At 31.1% G+C, this 25,405-nt stretch overlaps 3 protein-coding genes across 4 annotated transcripts; all 3 read right to left on the bottom strand.

Moving 5' to 3' along the window:
• Positions 1-598: 598 nt before the first annotated feature.
• On the bottom strand, positions 599-3,691 carry LOC120073211 (Eukaryotic aspartyl protease family protein). Of its 2 annotated transcripts, none has more exons than XM_039025919.2 (10): positions 3,289-3,691; positions 3,054-3,189; positions 2,430-2,665; positions 2,085-2,309; positions 1,866-2,001; positions 1,697-1,770; positions 1,510-1,609; positions 1,380-1,437; positions 1,110-1,181; positions 599-1,016 (listed from the first exon to the last, which is right to left on the bottom strand). In XM_039025919.2, exons 1-10 carry the CDS (start codon positions 3,585-3,587, stop codon positions 799-801), a joined length of 1,554 nt encoding a protein of 517 aa, XP_038881847.1. In that variant the 5' UTR covers positions 3,588-3,691; the 3' UTR covers positions 599-798. The 2 variants fall into 2 exon arrangements, 1 of the variants encoding a protein (XP_038881847.1); XR_005480698.2 differs by having other exon boundaries at positions 951-1,016; positions 1,280-1,437.
• A 1,320-nt stretch (positions 3,692-5,011) lies between these two features.
• Positions 5,012-6,279, bottom strand: LOC120073212 (uncharacterized). The gene is made up of 4 exons (XM_039025920.2): positions 6,028-6,279; positions 5,676-5,873; positions 5,537-5,588; positions 5,012-5,446 (listed from the first exon to the last, which is right to left on the bottom strand). The coding sequence occupies exons 1-4, from the start codon at positions 6,135-6,137 to the stop codon at positions 5,258-5,260; spliced, it is 549 nt and encodes a 182-aa protein (XP_038881848.1). The 5' UTR covers positions 6,138-6,279; the 3' UTR covers positions 5,012-5,257.
• Positions 6,280-6,922: 643 nt separating this feature from the next.
• On the bottom strand, positions 6,923-10,273 carry LOC120073210 (early-responsive to dehydration stress protein (ERD4)). Its single transcript, XM_039025918.2, has one exon. It carries the CDS (start codon positions 9,852-9,854, stop codon positions 7,437-7,439), a length of 2,418 nt encoding a protein of 805 aa, XP_038881846.1. The 5' UTR covers positions 9,855-10,273; the 3' UTR covers positions 6,923-7,436.
• Between the last annotated feature and the right edge of the window lie 15,132 nt (positions 10,274-25,405).

Genomic DNA, 25,405 nt, shown 5'->3' with positions numbered 1-25,405 from the left:
CATCCAGTCATGACAACCACGAAAGCTTTTTCGGTCCGCTGTATCAAATGTCTCTGTCAGTTTCTATATCGCTGTTTAGAAGACTTCAGATTATGAGTTAACAGAAACAGAACAATATATATACATGTCTGTCTGCCTAAAACAACTAATCGTAGTGAGTAAATGGGAATGGCTTATCTTAAGCTTTAAGGTCACAGTTGTAGGTATCAAGCTAGATTATTCAGGTTTATCAAGGAGTAGTTAAGAAATCCTAGAAATAGCTTTTGTGCAGTGTTTTGGAAGTTGTGGATATAAAGGAACAAAAGAATTTTGGACCTATGAAAATTTTTATCATTTTAGGGAAATTATAGTCTACGTTTCTTCATTCTAATCACTCCCTTAAATCTATGTCTCAACTAAAGACCTTTTACAAGGTTTTGTAAGTTTCCCAAATGAAATTGCATTTCTTGTTATAAAATCTTGCCCTTTAGATAAGGGGTGGAAATGAAATTTGACGTATGGTGGTTGAACAAAAAAGCTCTTCAACACTTTACACTATTATTTTGTTTCAAAAGCAGTCAGGAACATATGGATACTTGAATATAGAAGTGGCAAGACATTGGACAACCTCTCATTTTATTTATGGTGTATCAATCAATCAACAAAATCTACATAATTTGGAATGCTGATCACTGGTAGAGTGGCTTGTACTATTATCCAAAATTTTAAAGTGGAGCTCTATCTATATTAATATAAGGCTAGATATAAAGACATCACAGATGTCCATACATGGGTCAGCAAACGGTGGAAATTGAATGTCTATAGTAAAAAAAGCAATATAATAAAAAATCTGAAGCAAGACAGAAGAGAAGAATGGCAACTATTGAATTCTGATTCAGTTGAAATTTGAGCACTAATTCTCGTCTCTTTTGTCAATCCTGGACTAGAGTAATTACTTACTCCAGCAGCAACAGCAGGAGGAACGGTAGTAACATCTGGTTTCATTGGAAATAGATTTTGTTCCTCAATGTCGTAACCTGTGATAAAAGCCCAAACTTCGTTGACCATGATAATGTGACAGAAAAGAAAGACAAATCATTAGTGGATGAAAGCGCATTAGCATGACTTACAATCAAACTTCTTCCAGCCCAAGACAAGCTTTTCCCGGTCAAATACAATACGGTAGCCAGTCATGAAGTTTTCTACGTAAAAGTCAATAATAGAAGCATGAGTAACTATGTATCCAGAAAGGTAAGAGCTGGACTGAGAAAATGGATTAAATGATCTGACAGCAAATCACCAAAATTTCCAGTAATTTTTTGTCCAGCTTTCAACAACAATGCTATTGAACCAAGATGATAGTCGCTTTAATAGCTTCAATTGCAGCATAATCTACTTACGTCCAATTATATTCAGTTCAGCGCTCTTGACCACGGCCAGGCAATAAATGAGTTCATTCTGAAAATTTGCAGGAAATACATTTAGGCTTAAGTAAACAGCACAGACAACCCAACAGAAACAGCAAACTACCTGAGTGGAGATGACAATAATCGGATCATAGACAGGGAAGGGACTTCCACCTTTCATGGTTAAACTAATAGCAGGCGTCAGAGAAGCATTTGCATCTGGACTGCCTTCATAAAGAGTTCAACAATAAAGGTTTATAAATGTAGGATTGAGATTAAAAAAGAGAATACATATAGGTTCAGCGCATGACCTCATGTTATAACAATATTCAAAAGGTATCCTCGGATTAGGGGGATGGCGTCCATCTCTCGTTTGTGCATGGAACTAAAAGAGAATGTAAACAAGTTCCATTACATTGAAACTTTATACAATTAATGCTGGATAATTGATGTCAAATATTCATCACTTGAAGTGCTCACACTTGCTGAAAGCTTGGAGTAGACTGGGTCAGTGAAATATGTAAAAGATGTCCCAGAGTCAAAAAGAGCAGTTATATCTGCATCTATCAGAGTAGTGCCTACTCGAATGCTAGTAACTGTGATATTATAGGTTGGGCTGAAATTGAGATATGAAATACAAGAAACTTGATGAATATAGCAATATAACTTGATATAAAGCAACTCCAAAACTACACTTACTGCAATTGGTTCAGATTAAATGGGGTCTCTTCCTGCTCTGGACTACCCTCGTCTCCAAAATTGATCCTTCCAACTCCATCGTCACTAAAGCACATAGAGAAAGAATTTGCCATCAAACCTTCTCTCGATAATATGCTAGGAACTGATATCTGCTCCATGCCGAGCCCAAACAAGCCATTGGGAGCTGCAACATCAAGAAATGAGCCACTCTGTACCTGCCCGCAGCTGCACAGACCGGGTGAAAGGCAGGGTGATGACATGAGCAAATAGGAACAGTTTACATAATAGAGTTGCCCTGTAATGAGGTGCCTAATCAAGTTGAGCTTAGCATTAGCATATACCGACCCAAATGTGATGTATGCCTGGATAGGTTCTGAATGCTTATATTCTGTTTTTAAGTGTAGAAGATCCTCAATCAATATTCCAGTAGTTGATGTTTCAGCTGATACATAGGAGACAACATACGGACAATTGCCAAAGTCCTTTGTGCATTGATCACGCTGTGCACATAAGCTGTTACTGCAAGGAACAGTTTTGCTAGAAGACGACTTTTTGGGGCTGTACACACTCAACTCAAAATCCTGCATGATCGCACAATAGAAAAGATGAAGAGACGATCCGACCTTCAAAGACAGGTATCTCACTCTGAACATACACTGACCATCATTGAATTATATATTTTTCCTATTTTATTTATTAGTATGCCATTTGCTCATAGATAACTTAAACCACCGATTCAATGGAAAAGGTACAATTGTACAAATGGTATGATCCAGATCTCCAACATCAACGATGATCAGAAAATACGAAGAAGACAATGAAACTAAGAAGATTCCGAGATGAGATGAATAGTGTGAAGATTGACAATTCATATGAATGGAATAGCAAAATGAGCTAAGAATTCAAAAGCATTCTGAAGAGTCAACGAATTTTACTCCAACATACAGAAGAAAGTCACAAGAAACATACAGAAGCATAAGGAGAGCCCTCCGTGGGCGCGCATCTACTGCAATCACAAGGCACCCAAAACAGATCACTTCCAGTATCAAGTGCCACCATAAACTTCATTCCGGGGGTTCCTAATTGTACGGTAGTGTAATGCAGACTGAAAAAAAAAATCCAAGACAACGAAAACATCAAACAATGTAACAAAGAGAAATGTCAATCAAATAAAGCATTTATAAAAACAAAAAGGCTACCGTACAATCCCAACGAGCTAATCCGAAAACTGGAGTTCCCATCAGAGAAAGCCAATGGTCCATCAAACTCGGAGAGCCTCTGGGCACGGAAGAAGCGATCGCGGAAGGCCAGTTGAGCATAATACTCAATGCTTCCTTTAGCCGGCCAAGAATCAGGGAGAGACAATTTTCCGGAAACACCGGACCAGTTCTTGACTTGTTCGGAGAACCGGTGGTGCATCTTGAATGTAAAGATGCGGCCATGAGAGCTCTGAAAAGTGGAAATCAGAAGGAAGAAGTGAAAGAGACAGTTGAAGAAACGCATTACTGAAGAAGAATTACAGAGAAATTAGGGTTCTATGAAGAAGACGAGATCTCTGTTTTCTCTTGGCGTGGAAGTAAGAATTGGCAGTGTTCTGAGAGTTATTATTATTATTATTGTTGTTATTTTTAATTGAAAGAGGGGACGAATTGGTTGGTGAAAATGGGACCCACTCTGTTTTATTCGACGGTTGAGGAAGTTAAGGAAGCGCGCTTTTTGAATTTTGTTTTTTCGTTTTTTCTTTTTTTCTTTTTTTTTCTTTTTTTTTTTTCTTTTTTTGTGGGTAAAGGAATTTTTGTTGTCCAAACAGGTCCACCCTCTGTTTTTCCGACTTATTTGGAAGATGAAAGTTGATGCTTTTTGAAACTCTGTGAAATGTTGTAGAGAACTCCGATAGGTGGTTCGTTACTCTCTTGTTTTGTAAGTGGTCTATCACGTTGTCGGAAGTCCAAGTCGTTATCGAGAGCCTCAATAATCTCATTTCTCTCGATTTTTCCCTCCTTCTCTATTGTGGTCGTATTTGATGTCAAAGACTTAGTGTACCTCATAAACAATTGTTCGTTGGACTTTATTAATACAACATTTTGTTTTAGGTTTGATTTTAAAATTTTATAGTTTAGGATATATTTTAATAAGAAACTATTTAAAAGGTATCCAACAATATGCTTGACACTATTAAGTCCATGAATGAAGAAAACAAAATGAATGGTACTTTCTTTGTTTTTGTTTGTTTTGGTACATTGCTCACTGCTCAACAAATATTCGATGAATAAAATATGGTGTGAAAAAGATATGATATCATAACGAATATATGCAATATAAAAGATGCTATTTTCACGACAAATTGAAAAGAAAATTTAACGGTTATAGAGAGACAACATTTAATAATAATATATAGGTGGGAATTTATTTTAAAATAGTATTTTTTTTTATAATATGTAGAATTGGAGACTTAAAAGATTGAACCTCCAACTCGAGATTGCTAATGCATATTTGATGTCAGTCGAACTATACTTTTTTTTGCTTAAAATAATTTAATCCTTTTAAATTATTTTCAATCATTTTTAGTCTTCTTAAAAAATGAATCCAATTGCTATTTTTTTTTTTTTAAATAAGCAAGCAAATAAAGCGGATTGATTGTTAATTAAGTAACGTTTTTGTTCCGTTAAAAATAAATAAATAACAAAAATTTAAGTGACAATGTTCACCTTGATTAATATGTACTATTTTTTAAAAATTGAATGTTTAAATCCTTGTATCCTACTAAAAATAATCATCAAATTTTTAATTATAAATTTTAAGACCTGATTTGTATTTTTTTTGTTTTTGTTTTTATTTTTGAAAATTACGCATAAATGATAAAACAGAAATTTGGTAACCAACCATTAATTTTGAAGAAGCTAGAAATTGGTGTACTTTGGCTAAAATAAAGAACAAAAAAAATGTATCTTCTTTTTCTCATTTGAAAAATGAACAAAAGAAAAAACATGTACCCTCTTTGTATTTACAATTATGAAGACCCAAAAATCAATAAATGAAGATTGTACAAGTAAGTAAACTCACTATTTGCTTCAAAAGAAAAAAAAAAATGTAAACTCACTAACAAAATCTACATAAATGATAAAACAGCCAATATATCTTTATCCACTCCTGCAATGGCTTCTTTGTTCTGTTCATGTAGGTGAGGCAGAGGTCAGGCTGAACTTATCTGAGAGATTGGTCCTTGAAAATGGTGAATGAATCTCCATTTGATGAAGAAAATACACGTCGTGAACCAATGGATTCTCCGTTCTTCCCGGCGGAGAACCCGAATAACACGACGGGTAGCAACCAGAGCACAAACAATCTCTCCCTTCAACATGCTGCACACATAAAAGAACAATGTCCATCACGTGAATTCACTTTTGTTGAGGATTTCACAATATTTCGCAAAAAAGAATCCATTTTCTGACCTTTCCTGCGATGATATTGAGAATCCCACTCCTCGTATCGCCACTTGATTGGCTGGTGAAAGAAAGACAAACAAATTAAGCGAATGTGAGGGGGGAGCTTAATTCGTAAAGTTGAACAAGAACAAAATGAGAAAGTGACCTATGAACGTGATGAGCACATCCGAGAGGGGCGAGGAAACTCGGGATGACAGGTTCGAGACGACGTGGCTTGGGACAAAGAGGGAGGCTATTGTTGTCTTTGAAACCGAGTTGATCTGTTTGAAGACCTGAATCAACAAGATTGCTTTTGGTTGCTATATGATACATCTCCTTCTTGTTTCTTGTTTCTTGCTTCTTTCTTTCGAATTGTTTTTGCAAGTGTCACAAGTGAAAAGACAAGATGGCAAGTTAGTACTCAAAATCGAACATGAATTTTGATTTATACCATGTAGAATTGGAGTGTATGTAGATAGGCCACATGTTAGAGAGTTATAGGGAAAGAGAGAATTTACTTGGCAAAGAGAAGTTGTAGGAGCATCTGAGACTTCCTGAGTTTATTTGATTTCTTCCTAGTTTTTCTCTTCTCCCTACAAATTATTTGGTTCATCCACATTTTCTTCATTCAAAACTTTACCAAAATTTCTCTCAATTGGCGAAAATCATGTGCCTTTTTTCCATAAACACAAATCTTTGGATCCTTTGTTTACAGTCAGCATCAAAGTCAGCCTAAGCTAACTTTTTCTTAAAACGAAAGAAAAAATTGAACAAACTACCTAAATCTGGGCATATAAACTCTTGATTTAAACTATTACGTGTAGTCTCTTAATGGTTACAATCAGTCACTTTTAATAAATTACTAAAACAGAAAAGAAAGCATGTGCTCTTCATATGACAAGTTTGTCCTTCGTCCACACGTGAATCACATGTGATGTTTCTTTTTTTCATGACAACCTCATCCTTCTTTATCTACACGTGAATAAGGAAACTACATTGCTCAAATTAAAAGTTCTTCCGGTCCAACTTCATAGTTCAGTGGTACTTTCTACAATTTTTCCAATCAAAATTTATATTATTACTTTAATCTTATATCCTTAAAGTATATGTCTTGGAAGTGATTATGAAATCGTTAAAATCACTCTTAGCAAACTCCGAATAACTCAAAATTAATTTAATATTTAGTTTTATATTTTTAAATACGATTTTCATATCATTGAAATTGGTTTTGAACGATAGAAGGTAGATTTCAGAATGATTTTGAAAAGAACAAAAGTTGTTCTAGCCATTTTAAAATCATCCTCAAACATGTCCGTAACCACCAGTCACTCGTGTTTGTTTTGAATTCCAATATGTAGCATTCGTCAATGATTCATAGAATCGGCAGAAGTGCAGAATTTTACAAAGTGCTAATAAATCAATCTGCAATTTGCATAACCAATCAACCGTAAAATTCACAAGTGCAAACTAATTCAGTTAACAATATACAACTAAGTGTATTTAAAACATATGAATCTCAACATTGATCATTCTTTTTCAGAGATGCTAATGTTTTAGCATATGAAATGACAGAATCTCAACTAAAAAACAGCAAATGGTAATCTAAAAAATGACCAAAAAAAGAGGTCAGTTCTCGGGTGCAGCTATCAGTGGGTTTGGCGATGGATCTTGATCCTGATCCAAAAAGTTTGCAATATCATGGGTTGAAAATGAATGCATGTCTAGCCAGCAAGAGATAAGTCACAGTCCCGATTGCTCGAAAATCACGTGGAAATGAGGGAGAGAACAAAAATCAATTGCATCAGAAAGTGTATACTTTACAGTACATGTAAATTGTCAGAGAACGAATGAAGTTCCTCAGCTATTGTACTTACAGTGCAAGATACAATTCAACTAACGTACGTTTGAGTGCATGCCGAAGCGGAAATCATGGCTGCTGATATGTGTCCCAGTCGAATTTAGGTTGCGAATAGACCTCATAATCAATGGCTCCATCTACAACTGAATCAACTGTTTGAATGCCCTCCAACAGAATTCTTTGATACCCATCATCATAAGAAGGCATCAGTTTGTACATAACTAATAACCCAAGTGTGAATATCGCTTGCAGCTTCGTCGAGTCTCCGTTTACCGAGAAAAACAAGAGCATGGAGAGCAGGAATAGATCAACACAGAATCGCATGATCCCGAGAACTGTATCCATCAACTTCCCATCATTGCCAGCGGGAAAGCCGCTTACTCTATAAACAAATAGAAAATTGTACTTATCGACGACATATCTATATCCGAAGTATGCTGCACCGATCGGAACCACCAGTGGAGCAAACGAAGAATATATCATGGTGAGGGCAAAAATTGTTAAATTGAACGCATAGTATTGCGCAAAATCAAACTTCTGTTTTGGTGCAGTTGAGGTTCTATTGACGGGATATACAGAAAGATCTTGTCCCCGAAAATCCATATCAATAAGTCTAGGGGAGTCATCTGGAAGTAATGATCTCTCAAGACTATCTATTTCCTGATACTCTAATGGGTACTCCTCACTTTGTTCAGGAACCAGCTGGAGCATATCGTTTTTTTGAAACCTTCGAATCTTCTTCTTTATCCATGGTATTGGAGCCAATAAGTCAAAAGATATGCCCAAGAAAGTGCTCGTGATTAAAAAAGCAACAGATGAAAGGCATGATCTTGAAAGGAAAGATGTACTCATGTAGTGCTCAATTCTCTTGCAATCTTCTCTATCCAAATAGCACTGTCCCATCCCAAGGATTGCACTCTCTAAAGATGACTCAACCAGAGCCCTCAGAAGGATGAGGTTCACCAGGAAAAAGCAAACCATCTTCAAAAGTGCAGCTCTCTGCTCCCCAGATACAGTAAGATGTCGTTCAAACTTCGAAAGATAAGAAAGAGCTGATGGAATTATTATGTACATACTCACAAAGATAATAACATTGGGCAGGAACTGAAAAATAAGACTGCCTAGCCAGCTAGAACTTTGCACCCAATCCAACCATGACTGGGCATTATCCATCACTTCAGCATTGATAATTCTCCCAGCACTCTTTACAGCCGTGATCACAGCCAGAGGAGAGCTAAAGAACAAAAGCATTAAGAGTAAGCACGAGTTCACAAATATTCTCCGAAGTCTTAATGACAGTTTTGTTGATCCCAAATGATTCCAGTAAATATCAGTCGCCAAGGGTGCACGATCAACTTTCCATTGGTTTCTTTGAAGCCGTAACTCCATGACAGAAAAGAACTTCCCAATTCGTCTCTTCTTTTCATTTCGGAAATCCATAACCGCTTTATTGGTAGCATAGATATCCTTGAACATAACAAAAGCAACCCCAGCTCCAGGTGCACGCCCTTCCTTGTAAGCAGCCAGTTCAGTCTCCAAGTTGGCTCTCAATTCTTGCAGCCGTTTTAGCTTCTCCTCATTTGTGTAACCAAATTTATCCATTATCTGACACCACAGATCTTTTACTCTCCTCCAAATATACCGCATCCAACCAAAGAAAACCTTCAAACAATTGCTTCTAGATTCATCTTCATCTTCATTAGGTACAAGACGAGAATGCATCCGTTCTACTAACCGTGATATTTCTTCCCTAACCTTGACCAATTCTGTAGCCAAATCATCCAAAGCACATAAATTCATAGGCATTATGATTCTATAAATCTTCCCAGGATACTTATGCTGAAAATACTCCAATATCGCAGCCCTATCAACCTCTAAGGTTTTAGGAATTCCTTCCACCATTATAGTGAAAATGGCAGTCGAATCAGCAGCGGGATCACTTAAATTCCCATTCCCATCTCTAAATCTCGTTATCTTTAACCTCTTTTCGATGGCAGAAATACCAAAATGCACAAAAACAACAACCACCACCACAAAAGCAAAATGCACCCAAAGTAAAACCGAACCTTTCTCGATGTGATTAATCGTCGTCTTCGAGAATTGATCATTCAAGACAGCCTTTCCCGCATAGAGATTAAGCGGAAGCAACACTGCAACCGACAAACCCGCAATCGATAGTAAAACCGCACAGCTCCCACCTTCGATCAAAAGGAACTGCGCGGCATCTGCACCACAATGGCGCGCAATATCCCGGCAAGTCGCATGCCACACCGCAAGAAGCTTGGTAACCAATCCAGAAGGACCAGGAATTCGACGATGGTCGCTTCGAAGCTTCACAAATAGAAATATGAAGAGGCAAGAGAAGGCGCCAATAATCGAGATATTCAACAAATATTGAATATTACCGTACCAGGAAGTAAAATCACCGTCATCGGAGAAGGGAGGAGGAGAAGAAGAGTGAATCACAGAGGAATTAAAAGGAATCATCGAGTAAGAGCTTCGTCGGATCTTTGAACGTGGAAATCGAAGGTTTACGCAATCAAAATTGAGATTCTTCGCGTGTAAACAGTAGTCTGCATCAACAAATTGAATGGAAAAAAACGCATCGATACCTCAATTCGAACGATAAACAGCTCGAATTCGAAGAAATCGAAAGGCCTTAGGGCTTTGAATCAAATCATCTCCATTTCGCCATTAAAAATTAACAATCTTCTCCTTGGACTTGGAGTAGGAATTAAAGGATTCACGTACCGGATTTTGATTTTGATTTTGATTTTGGGAATGGCTCTCCAGTCTCCAGATTGAAATCGGAAATTTGAAAATATTAATTATTTGGGGGAAATTTTAAATTATTATTTTCTTTTATCTTTTCCCCTGAACATTTGGAACCTTAGTCAAACGCTAACTTAATCAAATTTAAATATATTTGAGAAAATTTTAATTAGACTCTTTTTTTTCTTTTTGGGAAAATCTTCGTGGGTCTTCCCAATTTGGATTTTATATTTATCTAAAAAAATCTGGAATTTTTATTTTTAAACTCTCTAAATTTAAGTTTTCATTCGAAAATAAAATGTGGGTTAAAAAGATCAATTTTTTTCACTATTTAGTCCCTTAGATTTTGATTTATAATAATTTAATAGGTGTACTTTTAAATTTATGACAAATTAGTCAATGAATTTTAGCATACAATAATTTAATCTTTCCCTTTTAAATTTGTAACACTGTAATCTTCATCATTAAAATTTCATTAGAACTAGGTATAACTTTATCTAACAACTACTTAATTTTTATAGTTATAAACATGTTTGGTTGTACTTAATCAATTTAGTAATCAATATAGGTAAGAAATTTCATTAAATGTAATATTATATATATTTTTACCATAAGAACTATATTGTTACAAATTTTAAAGTATAAAAACTAAATTGTTACAGGTTATAGTTTTTTAATAAAAAAAAAAGTTAAATATTACGGTTCTGGACTAAATTGTCACACCATTAATAATATAAAAATTAAACTATTACAAATTAAAGTTTAGGAGAAAATATTCCCTACTTTAAAGTGTTTTTTAACTTAAAATGTCAAATCGAATATAACTCAAGTGGCGTACACATGTGTTAGAAATAATATAAATTATTTAGATCTCCTATCTCAAAATTGTACTAAAAAATTTTAAAAAAAAAAAAAAAAAAAAAAAAAAAAAAGAAAGAAAAAAGAAGGGCTTACAAATGTATATGGAATATATTGGATAGATAAATATCCACTTTTTAACATTACTAGAAAAAAAGTCCACTTTTTAAGTCATTATTGTTTTTAAAGGTTCCTTTAATTTGCTCAAACTACAATTTTGTAAATGATGGTTTGCTTTAAGTCATAGGGTTTCAAACTTACAAAAGATTTAGCTATATTCTTAAATAATAATAATAATAATTAGCAATAGCAATCATGTTAGCATGAATACTATTAAGAGTTTAGGTTGATTCGTACATGCCTCCAAAATGTTGGTGGGACGGACTAAAGGTAAACATAAAGTTTAAATATGTTGTAGTGATCAAAATTTTGGATAAATTATAATTCATCTTTGAAATTTGAAATTGATACTTATATGGTAATCCCACAAGTTTATAAATTGGTTATTAATCGTTATAGCTAGATTAATATGTGCTAATGTGAATTAGATGAGATGAAATGATAATTATATTTGATTACTTGGTAACTAAATTAAATTTTATAACAAAAGCATACTAATCAGTAATCAGTCATCAAACAGGTTTGGTTTTCTATTTTTTTTAAATTAAAAAAAAAGGCAAAAAAAAACTTATTTAATAAGATTTCTCGAAAATGTTGTTAATTCTGTTTTAATCATAAAAGTCAATAGGAAATTTAGATACTTGTGTGTATTAATGAGATACATTTGATTGAAGTTTTATAGGTGATAGATATTCATCATATATAGACTAATAGAATTCCTTGGATTTGAAATGATCCACAAACAGGAGTTGCTCAGTAAACCTTTCCCATTTGTCACTGCAAGAATTCATACTTCCATTTAGTCATGTAATTAATGTTCTATTATAAATTTATCTTTTAAATGCACTACTACAAAATTGGGCTTTAATATCGATTTAAAATTGACATTACAGAGGTACAATATCGGTTGAAAACTGACATCAAAGATCGTGTTATAAAAGATCTTTAATATCGATTGTCTTTACCAACATTATAGATGACCAGGATTTCAATGTCAGTTATCTTCAGTATTAGTTTTCAACTAACACTGAATACTATCTTCAATGTCGGGGTCCAATTGACATTGAACATCATCTTCAATGTTGGTTTTTCACATAATTTTTGTCAGTAATCGTCTGATATTAAATGTCTGTCATCGTTTTGTCATTGAAAAAATAAAAAATACATACATGTTTTTTTTTGCTTACGCACGTGCAAATCAATAATATTTTTTTAAAAAAAAAAATAATATTTCTCTTTTACATGTACATGTACAAAATAAAATCTCAATTGCTTTTGTATATACAACTCAACTTTCAACAAACACAAAAATTAACTAATTCACAACTAGAGAAAGTGATAAATTGCTTAACTAAGTAATGTATCAATAAGTTACATTGATCAATATGTATATAGAGCTCTAAAGTCTAAAAAATGAGACTTAAACCTAATAAACAATATATCTTATAGACTTACGAACACAAACTACACAAATGAATTATTGACGAGATCTATTATCATTTTTCACATGCCCCCGAAATTTCGAGTGGGATGTTTGGAACAACAGGAACATTAAGAGCTATTATCGCCTCGCCGGCATATTTTCCACAATAGCAGGATCACTATAACTGACTCCATTGAGCTCCCAACTCATCTGGAGAATGCATTGGGTCCCTGTGTTGATTTGATGATCCACTAGCATCCTGGTTCCCAAGACTCTTTCATAGAATTCCAATAATTTCTCCCGCTCCTTATCAAACCTAGTAACTCAACTCAACAATGTAAAGAAATTCCACTCAATGATTTGGTTTCTAGTAAATTTTGTGGGTCACATGTCTAGATATGCATATGAATTGACTTTAAGGATTGTTGTAGAGAATGCATCAATGTTGAAATCAGTTCACTATGAGCAATCTTCTTTCGAGAAACAAACTAACACAGCAGGAGAACATTCTAGCAAGAAAGAGAAAAAATGAAAAATGAACAAACTAAGAGGTTTATAAACAACTAGGAAATGGACAATAAAATACCAATTAGAAACAACAAAGCAAGAAAGGAAATAATCAATAATATATTAATTAGAAACAACAAAATAAGAGGTTGTATTCAGAAAATACAAGTAATATCTAATGTGCACTAACCTGTTTATTTTAAAAAACTAAGGCAACTGCACCTTGCAACTTTTCTTACTGAACAAATACAAAAGAAAAACTATTGAAACTGGGTAACAAATTTTACTTATAAACAATTTAAACGACTATTACCAATATCAATATTTTATCAAAAAAATGTGGACATTTCAGAGAGTTATCCCAAAAAAAAGTAAAAAAAAACAGATGGTTTCAAAAGGAGCAGAACATAAACATGAAAAAAATCAAGAAACAATTCCTCAGTGCTTCGACGATATTACTTCAAACAACTACAAATATAACCAACAAACTAAAAGACCGATATAATATGATTTAAAAAATTATCTCGTATAACATTGCATGAAGAAAAATTCCTAGAGATGCACATAACTGTTTGTACCTCTTACAAACTACTAGAAGAAATTCTAACAAGGCAAACCTCCAATGCTTTCACATACACAGCAAGGTCATCAGCATAGCTGCATGAAGAAATAATTCAAATGAAAGTAAATACAGAAATTTCTTTCGAGTATAATTTGATATACACAATAACGAGATGTGCATCTTTTCCTTTGTCAATTTTAATGATTTTAAGCAGAGTACCATTCAAAAGAAATATTACTCCAAGTACCAACTCCACAATAGCCAGTATTAGGGCATTAATAATAATACCCTTTCAAAAAAATGGAAATGTAATCGCAAATTTCAATGTTAAACTAGGAATTGTTATCAAAATTTAACCTGAAGCTAAGTTTACTAACTCTTATATTTTGGAAAATTTTCGACAACATAACGACACATAACGACACTACCATAATAAAACCAAAAATTTACCTTGAACCTGTTCAAATAAACACACTCCCAATAATATTCTATAACCACTTCTTCTCAACAGAATTACCATAACTCCCAAAAAACGAATATTTGACACTTCATAAAACAAATCCAATAAAACTTGTTAAAAAATCAATCAATTGTATTCAATGACAACTCAAGCAAACTAAACTAAGACCTATTACAAATTCTCAACTCAAGTAACTAATTAAGAACCAACTTAAATTTTAAACAATTCCAAATTTCAAACATTCAAATTAACCAAAATTCACCCAAGACACCTGATACCCACCTGACTTACTCTGTAACATAAACTCACAAGGCAACGTCTTACACTTTCTAAAAACAAGGTCATCAATGTTCCTCTAAATATGTTTTTTTGTTAAACCACATAAATGATAACATGCTCTTTAACAATAATCAAGTCACATAATAGCATTTCAGTATGTTTTACATATTAAAATCAACACAAGGAACATCCACACATATCCAATCAACTCAGAGCACTTCACAAATTCATAATAATATAACTCATAATTATACATAATACAAATAAATCGTGCAACATGCTCATACACAAGCAAACAGTGGGTAACTCAAATCCGACATCAAAATACTATGGGTAAGTGTCAAAACTCATTGAACAGGGGGAAAACACTGATGGAAGACTTTTGAGGCTGCTACCAAAGAAATTAGAATTATAATTCAAATGTACTTACAACGCAAACCACGCATGTGTATCACAAAGACACGTGAACCTTTGACATATGTGAGAGTACTATCAGTATTTGATAGTAAAGAAGAATTTATGGATAAAAAAGATAGTAGACATGTTTAATACTCCACCTAAAGCACATGGGATAGAACATCACATTCAAACTAAAAGATTGTTCGGGTCAAAGCCATCTGCACCTTGAAAATTTACTAGACAATTAGTATTTTCCTTATAATCAAGCAGGTCGAGTGCATTAATCCTGCTTGGATTCAATTGAGATGCTGAATTATTTCAAAGAGGATGTAAAATAATGTTAACACGACCATTAAGTTTGCAAGTTTGAATTTCAATATACATGAATAACAAATGTCAAAACTTTGATTTTCTTCGACTGAATCACGTTATAAATTCATCTAAAAACCAACATCACCTCTACCTCTTATAACATCAAAAAAAAAAAAAAAAAAATTATATTACAAACTCATCCCACACCCATAAAACACAATAAAAGCTAATCTACAAAATATTTTTCTATATGGTATATTCATTATAGGCAAGAAATATACTCAAGCACTACTAACATTAACGGTCATACTTCCACTCATTAACTAAGGTATGAAATTCCGTGCTAATCTTATTTAAAATAATAACAACTTTCTTCTATTTAAAAAAAAAAAAATCTATTACCAACATAATGAAAAAATCTTCAAATAATTTTTCAAAGGAAGGTCATTATGGTATACATCATAATTAAAGTATAAACATGTTTATAAACTTAAATCACTTTGGAATGAGAAATTTTTTTTCAAAGGAAGGTCATTATGGTATACACCATAATTAAAGTCCAAAAAATTTCTTTAGAATGAAAAAAAAACATCCAAATACAACACTAACAACTCATCAAGATGAAATTGTTATTCCCTTTCTTAGGCTAATTCATAGAAAGAGTTTGTATATAATCTATTGGTTTTAAGTTAGTAAGCAATTTAATTTTCAAATATTCTAATTATTTGAATAAAGAAAACTCAGTATTGCATTCTTTCAAGACTTCAAACCATTTAAGTTTTCATTTAACTTAGCTTAAAGAAACAAATTACAACTACTTGGACAAACCATTGCACTCTTTTTATATGCTTAGTTATGAAAATTACCTAAAGAATAATGATGCACTGTCTTGCCAAGTCTTGTAACATCTGCTAGTTTTCTCAAACGAGAATTCCATTGGACATAATTACAATCTGAAAGCAAAAGAAAAAGGGAAAAACATTATCATAAGAAACACCTAAAGCTTCTAAACACTAACAAGAACAAAGGAATGTCATGTTCACTAAAAGTTTATAAGAAAAGAAAAAGCATTATGTACACTTATTTGTGTTTATTAATCTCATCAAAATGAAGGCATCATGCTCATGAACTAACTCTTTAAGTTCCTCCATACGATAAGTGCATCCTTAACCTTCCTACCAAACAGAGCACGTGAATAAGGTTGTTTTACGTACACAAATTCGGACCAAAAGACTCCACAACGAAGCACTTTTGCTTTATTTCTTGAAAAGGCAAGTATCAAAATAGCCCCAACATCCAAAAAGCATGAATATATATATTATAACCACATACATTAAACTCAAAGCTTCTAATTTCTCTCAACTTGTCAAAAATCTTTTTGAACCCAACCCTCGTGTCTGATTTCCTGAGAGCAACCAACAACTCATTACAAACAAGTGCATTAGACAAATAAGCAAAACTAGTTGCAACAATACCTAGTCACCCTTCATTATTAAAAGCATCGAACAACAACAGTACTTTCTTATCCTCCACTTGGTTTTTCCTGAGCACAACGACGAGAACATAACTGTGGTGTTGAGTTCCAAGCTAGTTCCTAAGTATTCCATATGGCCTAAAATTTCAAGGACAATGTCGAATTTTTCAGACTTGATAAAAGCTCTAAAAGTTAAAGAAACACATCCAAATAAAAATTTTGAATTTGCTAAAAGATAAAATCCGACCACAACATAAAAGCCACTCGAAGATAGAAGGATCCTCATCCAACTATCTTACATTTCAAAAGTAAAACATAAAAATTTCCACGTCAATTCTACAGATTTCAAAATTAAAATTTTCAACATTTCTAAAAGAGTAAATGATCTATGTGATCCAATGGCTAGATCTGGCTTGTGGGCTACATCGGTGAGAATGAGAGAGAAAAGAAGAGAGATTAGGAAGTCAGGCGACACGGAACTACTAGTGTGTGGGTTTGAGAGAGAGTTCAACGGGGGGAGAGAGAAGGCTTGCCGACGACGTTAGGTGGTGGACGGTGAGGCAATCGGAGTAAGGATCGTGACCAGCGAATGTGCAGTTGAGAAAGCAGCGTCGGCGTTGGTCAACGGCGCTAACGGTGGCAGATACGACTCGACGAACAACTGGCTGGGCAGACTGGAACGTGCGACGACTGAGGATTGGATAGAGAAGAAGATGATGATTGGGAGGAGAGTCATGCGGCGTGCAAAAGAAGGGAAGAGGATTTGATTTTGTTTTCTTTTTTTCTTTTTTTTTTTTACTATCTTTTATTCTTTATTAGGAAAGATGGAAACAAGATTTTAGAGGAAAAATGAAAATGGGGAAGGGAGAACAAAAAATGAAGATTAAAAAACTTATTTGGCATTTAAAAGAGAGAGTCACTTACAATGTCGATTTTAAACTGACATTATAGGTACACTTATAATGTCAGTTTAAAATCGATATTAAAGATCCGTTTTTTTTTTTTTTAAAAACCGACATTGTACATCCGTTTTTAGTTTTTTCAACCGACATCAAAGTCCCATATTTCTTATGATAACATTAACTTAGACCCATTAAAAATGATATGTAATCAACAGATGATGTGCTTTAAGCACATAAAAGCACGAATAATTTCTCTGAATTTAATCAAAAATAAAAAAGCCCAAAATAATACATCAAAACTTAATAGTTGGCTTCATCCACTCAATGCACGGTAAAAACATGAACTCTCTAGAAAAATCTATAAAGAAAAATATGGAGTGAAAAGAGAAGTAAAGAAGAAAACTCATTGACTTGTGTCACACTTGTTCTTGTTATGATGTCAGCAATCCCTAGCCTTGATGAACTTCTTAATTTCGTTTTTTTTTTAAAAAAAAAAAAAAAAAAAAAAAAAAAAAAAAAAAAAAACTCTGATTTGGATAAAATTATTGAATATATTAACTATATATTTGTTTTAATTTTAAATTTACTAAGGGTCTATTAAACATAATACGATAGATATGAGAGAACAAACTTTGTAATTAATTGAACAAAATATATTATATTTATTGAAAAATTATAGGAACTGCCTACTTAAAATACTCAATGTCAAGATATGGCTAAATTATCAATAATATTGTAAAAATGTCTATCAAATTTGTAGGACGTGAGAGTGGAGATTTCTTTTTTCAGTTATACCCCTTATATATTAAGTTATTTACAAATATGTCATAACAATAGAAATACAATTTTCTGGTTAGAAATAAGAGATTTTCAGGAAGATTTGAATAATATATAATCCGTATAACCCAAAACCAACCGAATAGTGCAAATATTTATAAATATAATATTATTTATATGGTCTATATTTAGAGTCGAGATTTCTCATTTTAAATTTTATGTTTATGATATGTTCATTCTCTTACTATACCACAAGATTCTTTCATCTATGACAACAAAAAACATAAATAAAGGCAGTGGATTATGGTGAAGGAATGAGAGAGAAAAGTATAGTGTATGTAGCTGAAGTTACCTTCTTTACTTATCTTCAATCCTATCCCGATTGTGCCTTCTACTAGATCGAAGCAAACGAAACTTATGCAAATTTTCAGGCATGGTGTTTTGCACATTTCATCATCTCTTATGTACAAATTGTTAGCAAACACTTGTAGAAGTTCTACATTCTAATTGCAATCGTAGTCATTGAAGCAAATTAAAGGGTTTGATGAGTTTCTCTTTTAGGGTTTGAGATTGGAGGATAAGGTTGGTTTTAAATATCAAATGGAAGAGCGCGCTCTACAAAACCATCGAAGTCGGTTAATTTTAATTTTTGCATGCAATTATTACTAAAATTCTCATATGTATACACCATTGTAACTCCATATAGGTTGTATAGGTCATCTGCATTTTTATTGAATATTATTATAAATTTGCATATATACTCCATGTTATTTATAATGTAACATGTATTTATGCATATATACTTCATGTAATTCATCCATAAGACAAGTTTTCCAGTTATTTATTTATCCATTGGTCAATTTTAAGTTGTTTTTTTTTTTTGTTAGTTGTATTTGGATATAGATGTATTTATGTAAATACAAGTTTATGCTTTTATGCACGTCACATGTCTAATAGGATGTCTGTATACACTCAATAATACTAGTATCATTTTTATAGACAGATGTATATATACATCTATGAGCTTGATGATAAGTGAGGAAAATTAGTAATTTTGAATTTAAAATTGCAATAAGTGGAGATTGCTGTATTTGAATTTATTTAGTTTAATTAAAAAAATTGTATTTACCGTATTATTTTATATTTGATAAGATTTTGTTTGTTAGTTCACTTTTTGTTTTTACTATAATATATTTTTATTAAAAAAAAAGATTAGGCATTTTACAAATAAATAAAATTGTAGGTATTTTAAAAATATTTTTGTAGTCGCCCATAGTTATATTTATATTTGAATGAGACATTAGAGGCGCATATTGGGCCGACATTCTATTGTGGAAGCCCACAAAACATGGCTCAGCATTTCTGGGACAACGATGCGGACACGGCGGGAAAGACAAGAGACTCAACATCGAGGAATTCAACGCCTTCCCAAAATTAAATAATACACATTTGTAGTGTTCTGTATTGTGTTCGCATTACTTTTGAAATATCATTCATATTTCTTACAAATTTAGGTCCGTTTGGTAAACTATTTACATTTTTTTTATTTTTTTTAAAAAAATTAAATTTATAAATACTATTTTCTTCTCTATTTTTTATTTTCTTTTTATCAATAATTTTTAAAAAATCAAATTAAAGTTTAAAAATTTTTAAAAATAGCTTTTAAAATGTTGTTTATATTTTTGAAATTTGACTAAGAATTCAATCATTATACTTAAAAAATATGCAAATCCTTGTAAGAAATGTGATGAAAATAGATTTAATTTTCAAAAATAAAAAATAAAAAATGAAATGGTTACCAAACACATTTTAATAACTTAAAAAATGTGTTTTGGAATGATTTTAAAGATAATAAAAAATAGAAAAATTATTATCTTTCGTCCTGTCATATATGTGTTTGATCGGGGCCACTAAGTGAAATTAATGAGTTTGAGTTAATATATTATAGTTAATAAGTTTATGTTTGAGGTGTACTGTTGTAAAATTGAGTTTTTTGATATTTGTGAAAAGTAGATTTAAAAAATAAGATGAAGTTTCTTGAAAAATATAAAAAATAGAGATAAAGGGAAATATGAAGTTTCTTGAGAAATGTGAAACACATGTAAAAAAAAATTAAAATATGAAGTTACTCGTGTGAAAATTCAATATTATTTACTATTGATGTTGGGTTGTTCTTACCAACTTAATAACTGGTAAGTGGCCAAACGAAAATGGTTTTCTTAGTTTTAAAATTTTTTATAATAGGTATATTTATTCCATAAATTTTTAACTTTACTTTTTTTAGTCTCTAAATTTTTTAAAATATGATTAAAAGGTCCCTACAATATATATTTTTATTTTAAATTTGAAAAATAATTTTAACAAATTACCTCTTCTGTAAATTTATTTTTAATTCAAAATGTCATATAATTATATAAAATGAAATGAAAAAAAGTTGAGACCTTTTAAACATATTTTTAAAAATTTAAGAATTAAAAATATTTGTTTTGAAAGTTCAAGGATCGAATTCATCTATTCTAAAAAAAATGATGACTAAAAAAGTATCTTTTGAAAATAAGAAATCAAACATACTTATCCTTCAAAATTCGGAGACTGAAAATATAATTTTCTCTAAAAAAAAATTTATTTAAAAATTAATAAATACATAGTACTTAAAAATTTAGATGTAGAATTTGAAAATATAAATTTAGTGTGAAATGAACTATGCTTATATTGGTATTAATAAAATCATATTTGAGTATAGTGAACGATCAAATTTATTATTTAATCTATAAGTATTCAAATTCACAGCCATTTTGATGCATAGGTAGGAAATAAATTATTATTTTTAATCATTACTTTTAGAATATAGTGTTAAACTTAGAACTATGTAAATGAATATTTGAATTTTGAATATAGATATTACTCTTATGCTTTTAGCGAAAATCTCTTCATGTTTGCATTTTTTTTCCTACTTAAGTGAGCTAATATTACATCATTCTTATCGTTTTAAATTTACGGAAAAAATATACAACTATATATATTTCATAATATGTGAATTTAGTCCCTCAAAATTATTTTTTTATTAAAATTGACTAAATAATAATAAAATGTTTCATAAAAAAAAACGTAATGGGTAAATATATTTTCAAAAATTATAGTGAAAATGTTAATAAATAACCTAAAATTTTTGAAAAGTATAATAATAAACAAGTAGTAATCACTAAATTTAAGATTTCTTAAAAATACTAGAACTAAAGTTCAACATTTAAAAGTATAGGGACAAAATTTGAATTAACTTTAAAATCTAGAGAACAAATTAATACTTAAACCTAAATTTTATCAACATAGTTTAATTTTCATTTGATTCCCATTTATCGTTAGCAACCATTATTAGAAACACGAAATAGATAAAAATAAAACTCCTAAAAAACTTAGCCCAAGAGTATTCAAATCTTATAAAAGTTTGAAGTGTTAGTTGGTTATGCATACAAATTAAGTATAATTAGCGAGGAAAATCTACACAGGCTTTGAAGTGCTCCTCCAACCCACTATTCTGGTTTGGATTCATCGTTAGTATGGACCTGCAAGAATATTCATATCAATATGGTGTCGAGCCGAATACACTTTGATACTTAAATTAGTACGTGAAGCATTCAGTTAGTTCGGCTAAGCACAAAGAGAATTGCTTGCTTCTTCAAATCGTTGGTGTGTGGTTATTTATAAAACTCATTCGTTAAGGATATATGCAATAGCAACAATGTCAAACTGGATGCGACCCTTGAAGTTGTAGGGTGCAAGTAGAAAGCTATATTTGGTGAAAATTCCATGAACTTAGTTGGTTGACTCGAAGCTTGAAGATTTGACTTTTCTTTTTAGGATGCCCAAAGCTCTACGTAGGCTTCAATTTTCCTTTGAACTCGAACCTGTTCATAGTCTTAAACATTGCCTCACATAACCCTCAACAAATAGAAAGGTTCCAACATACATTGATACTTTTAAAAAAATGGTGCTACTAAATTATAAATATATTTAATTGGGTGTTGGTTTGGTCATATGAGATGGGGAAAAGGGGGTTGGCTTTGGCTCGGTTGGCGGCACGAGCACGGGATTAACGTGCCCTTAGTTCTGGTTTTGGTTCAAAATTCACACAAACAAAAAGGTTGCATTTGTTGGCCACTAAAACCTATAAATAAATAAATAATGATAAACAAATTCAAATTTTAAATATTAAATTATGTTTTATAAACTTAATTAATTAATATTAAAAATATGTACAAAATGTTCCTTAACTTTTCAACCTACTTTTAAGAGCCCGTGTCCTATAGTATAGTAGAGATAATTAAAATCATTTTTATCATTATTTTTTTTAGATAATATACGATTAAATCTATTTTTATTTATAAGCTTAAACTTTTGAATTAATCGATAATCAAATATAAAACTAAATAGTAAATTAATTATGAATGATTAAATACGTGTTTCATTTAAAACTAATTAATCAAAGGTTAGTACAATTTACAACTAAGATTGAATTATGATTGATCGAGTTTTTTTGGATTAGATATTTTCAAACACAAACAACAAGTATGCTCCACCCAAGAGTGGATTTAGTATGAGTCCGAAGACTCCAACTCCTCTCAACTTTATGCTAATATATATATATATATATATATAACTGGCATAATATCAAAATAATTAATTAGTCCAGTGATAAATTTGCTTTCCAATCCTTTCTAGACCAAGGTTTAAGTCTCATTTATTATATTTGCTTTTACTATATTATATAAAATACTCCGTCAACAAAATTTTCAGATCCGTCATTGACTCCACCAATCTCCCTCTTGTATGAAATGAAATTGATAAAAGAAGGAAACTTAAATCTAATTAAATTACGATCACCTCAATAAATGTCAAAACGAGGACATAGCAAGGTAAAATAAGATGCAAGTTCAAATCCAAATATGCTATAATTAAAAGAAAAATAATAAATAATAACTTGGTTTTACTAATAAATAAAACTTCTTTCTAAAACTTAAAAAGATTCAGATTTTCACTTTTTTTTTTTTTAATTAGATATATAGGTTACTCCTCTACTTTCTTATAGATAGGTGCATAATAATTCAAGTGTAAACGGTTTGTAATTTATTTTTGTGTTTTTGAAAGTTGAATATTAAAAAAAAGCTTTCTATTTGATCGTGTGACAATTACTATCAAATACGAGCTACCTTTTATAGCCCACATGTGAAAAGAGTGTTAGAGTATTGATATAATGAATAGTATGTTAGGGAGATAATTTGAAATAGTTAAAATTACTTTTGTCATTTTCAAAATAGTTTGAAAAATGTTTTTGATCGTTCAAAATCAATTTCAATAGTACGAAAAAATGTGATTAAAAGAGTAAAATTAAATGTTGAATTGATTTTGAATGATTAAAAGTGTGTTTTGGAATGATCTTAAGCATGACAAAAACAATTTTAATAATTTCAAAATTGCTCCCAAACATGTAGTTATCATGATTTATCAACTTAAGCTTTTGAATTAATTTGTGATTTAACAAGAAAACAAATATGCATTTTCTTAACAAACAAAAAACGAATCAAATCAATCACTTTGTCGGCCGCCGCTGCTGTCAGTTCACCATTTTTCATGGCGGCACTTGAGAATCGATATCAACGATGAATTAACAAAAAAGAAAGTGGAACTCATCCCCTCTCCAAAGCTCAAACTCTAAAGGTGAACCTTCTCGTTCCAAATATCATGAACAGTAAGAATGTGTTTATAATACATTTTTAAGTGTTTGATTTTTAAAAAATTGAAGTGTTTAACCATCACTCAAAATAGTTCTTAAAGTATATTTTAAAATATATATATATATTTATCAAAAACGTTTAAATAAAAATAAATTTTTTGAAAAATACTATTTCTCAAATCAATCAAACCGACCTTAAATAAATAAACAAACAATCCATTTTGACCTCAAAAGATAGTAGATGTTATCCCTTCAATTTTGACCATTAACTATTAAATTCATCCGGTACTTAAAAAAAAAAAGCCATTAAATTCATCAGTTTTGACTCCAAATTTAACTAAAAATTACCATTTCGACTTCAAAACTTTTTATTTCTACATTTTTAACCTTTTATTAAATTTCCACTCTAAATATTTTTAAAAAAATGTTGTCTCAAATACGTTTATATTTGAAATAGAAATGTATTATAAAATATTAATACGAGATGAAATTGATATATATATATAAAGCGTTATTATAGCTAAATTTTGCGTTCAAATTTATAAATTTTAACAAAATTATTCCATCGTTAATTATTACCATCCAAATATTTATCTATTTTATTTATTTTTTAAATTAATGACTTTAGAAAGATTTTTACATTTTTTTTCCTTCTTCCTTTTTCTTTCTATTTAGCTCCTATACAATTAAATCCCAAATATTTATTCCTTCTATTTATTTATCTACAAAATGATAGAGTACATTAGGCGTGTTCAAAACCCGATGACCCGATAAAATCGATCAACCTGCAGTTTGAGTTGGGTTTGATTCAAATAAATAAAAATTTTATGGGTTGGGTTGGTTCACGGGTTCACCTAATATAACCCAAACCAACCCGAATTTATTATTAACTTTAAAATATATTTTTTCTTACTTATAACACAATTATTTATACATATATTGATTTTAATTTTATTTAATTCTAATATTTTTTAAATAATTTATTCTTCCACAACTCTTAAAAATAGTTTCTTTACATTTTAGAAAGAAAATTTTCATTATATAAATTGAAATTGAGTGGTTAATCTTAATTCAATATATGGAAATAATTAAATTAAACTTTTACATATTTATGTTTTGCTTCTTTTTATAATAAAATTTTAAATAAATGAAAATTGTATGGGTTGGGTTCATTTTGAATAAAGGTTATTTGGGTTGAAAAAATTTACAATCCGAACAATTAGATTAGGTCTAAAAAGTTTTTCAACCTAATCCAACCCAACCACCAACATCCCTAGAGGGCATCACTCTATATTACTAAAAAAAGAGTAATACATGGGTGCAATTTAGATTATAACTAAGTTCATACTTCTTTTCTTTGCATAAAAAAAATATTTTTAATCATTTCTTAAAGAATTGACAGTGATCAATTTTTAATTAAGTGCTGTAAGGTATTTTCCTCGAGAGAAAGGCGGTTGGATAA

This window comes from Benincasa hispida, chromosome 3 (genome assembly GCF_027475165.1).
Source record: "Benincasa hispida cultivar pf3 chromosome 3, pf3_genome.v1.1, whole genome shotgun sequence".
Lineage (NCBI taxonomy): Eukaryota > Viridiplantae > Streptophyta > Magnoliopsida > Cucurbitales > Cucurbitaceae > Benincasa > Benincasa hispida.
The sequence above is the reverse complement of the archived record's forward strand: the minus strand, read 5'-3'. Positions and strand labels throughout refer to the sequence as shown.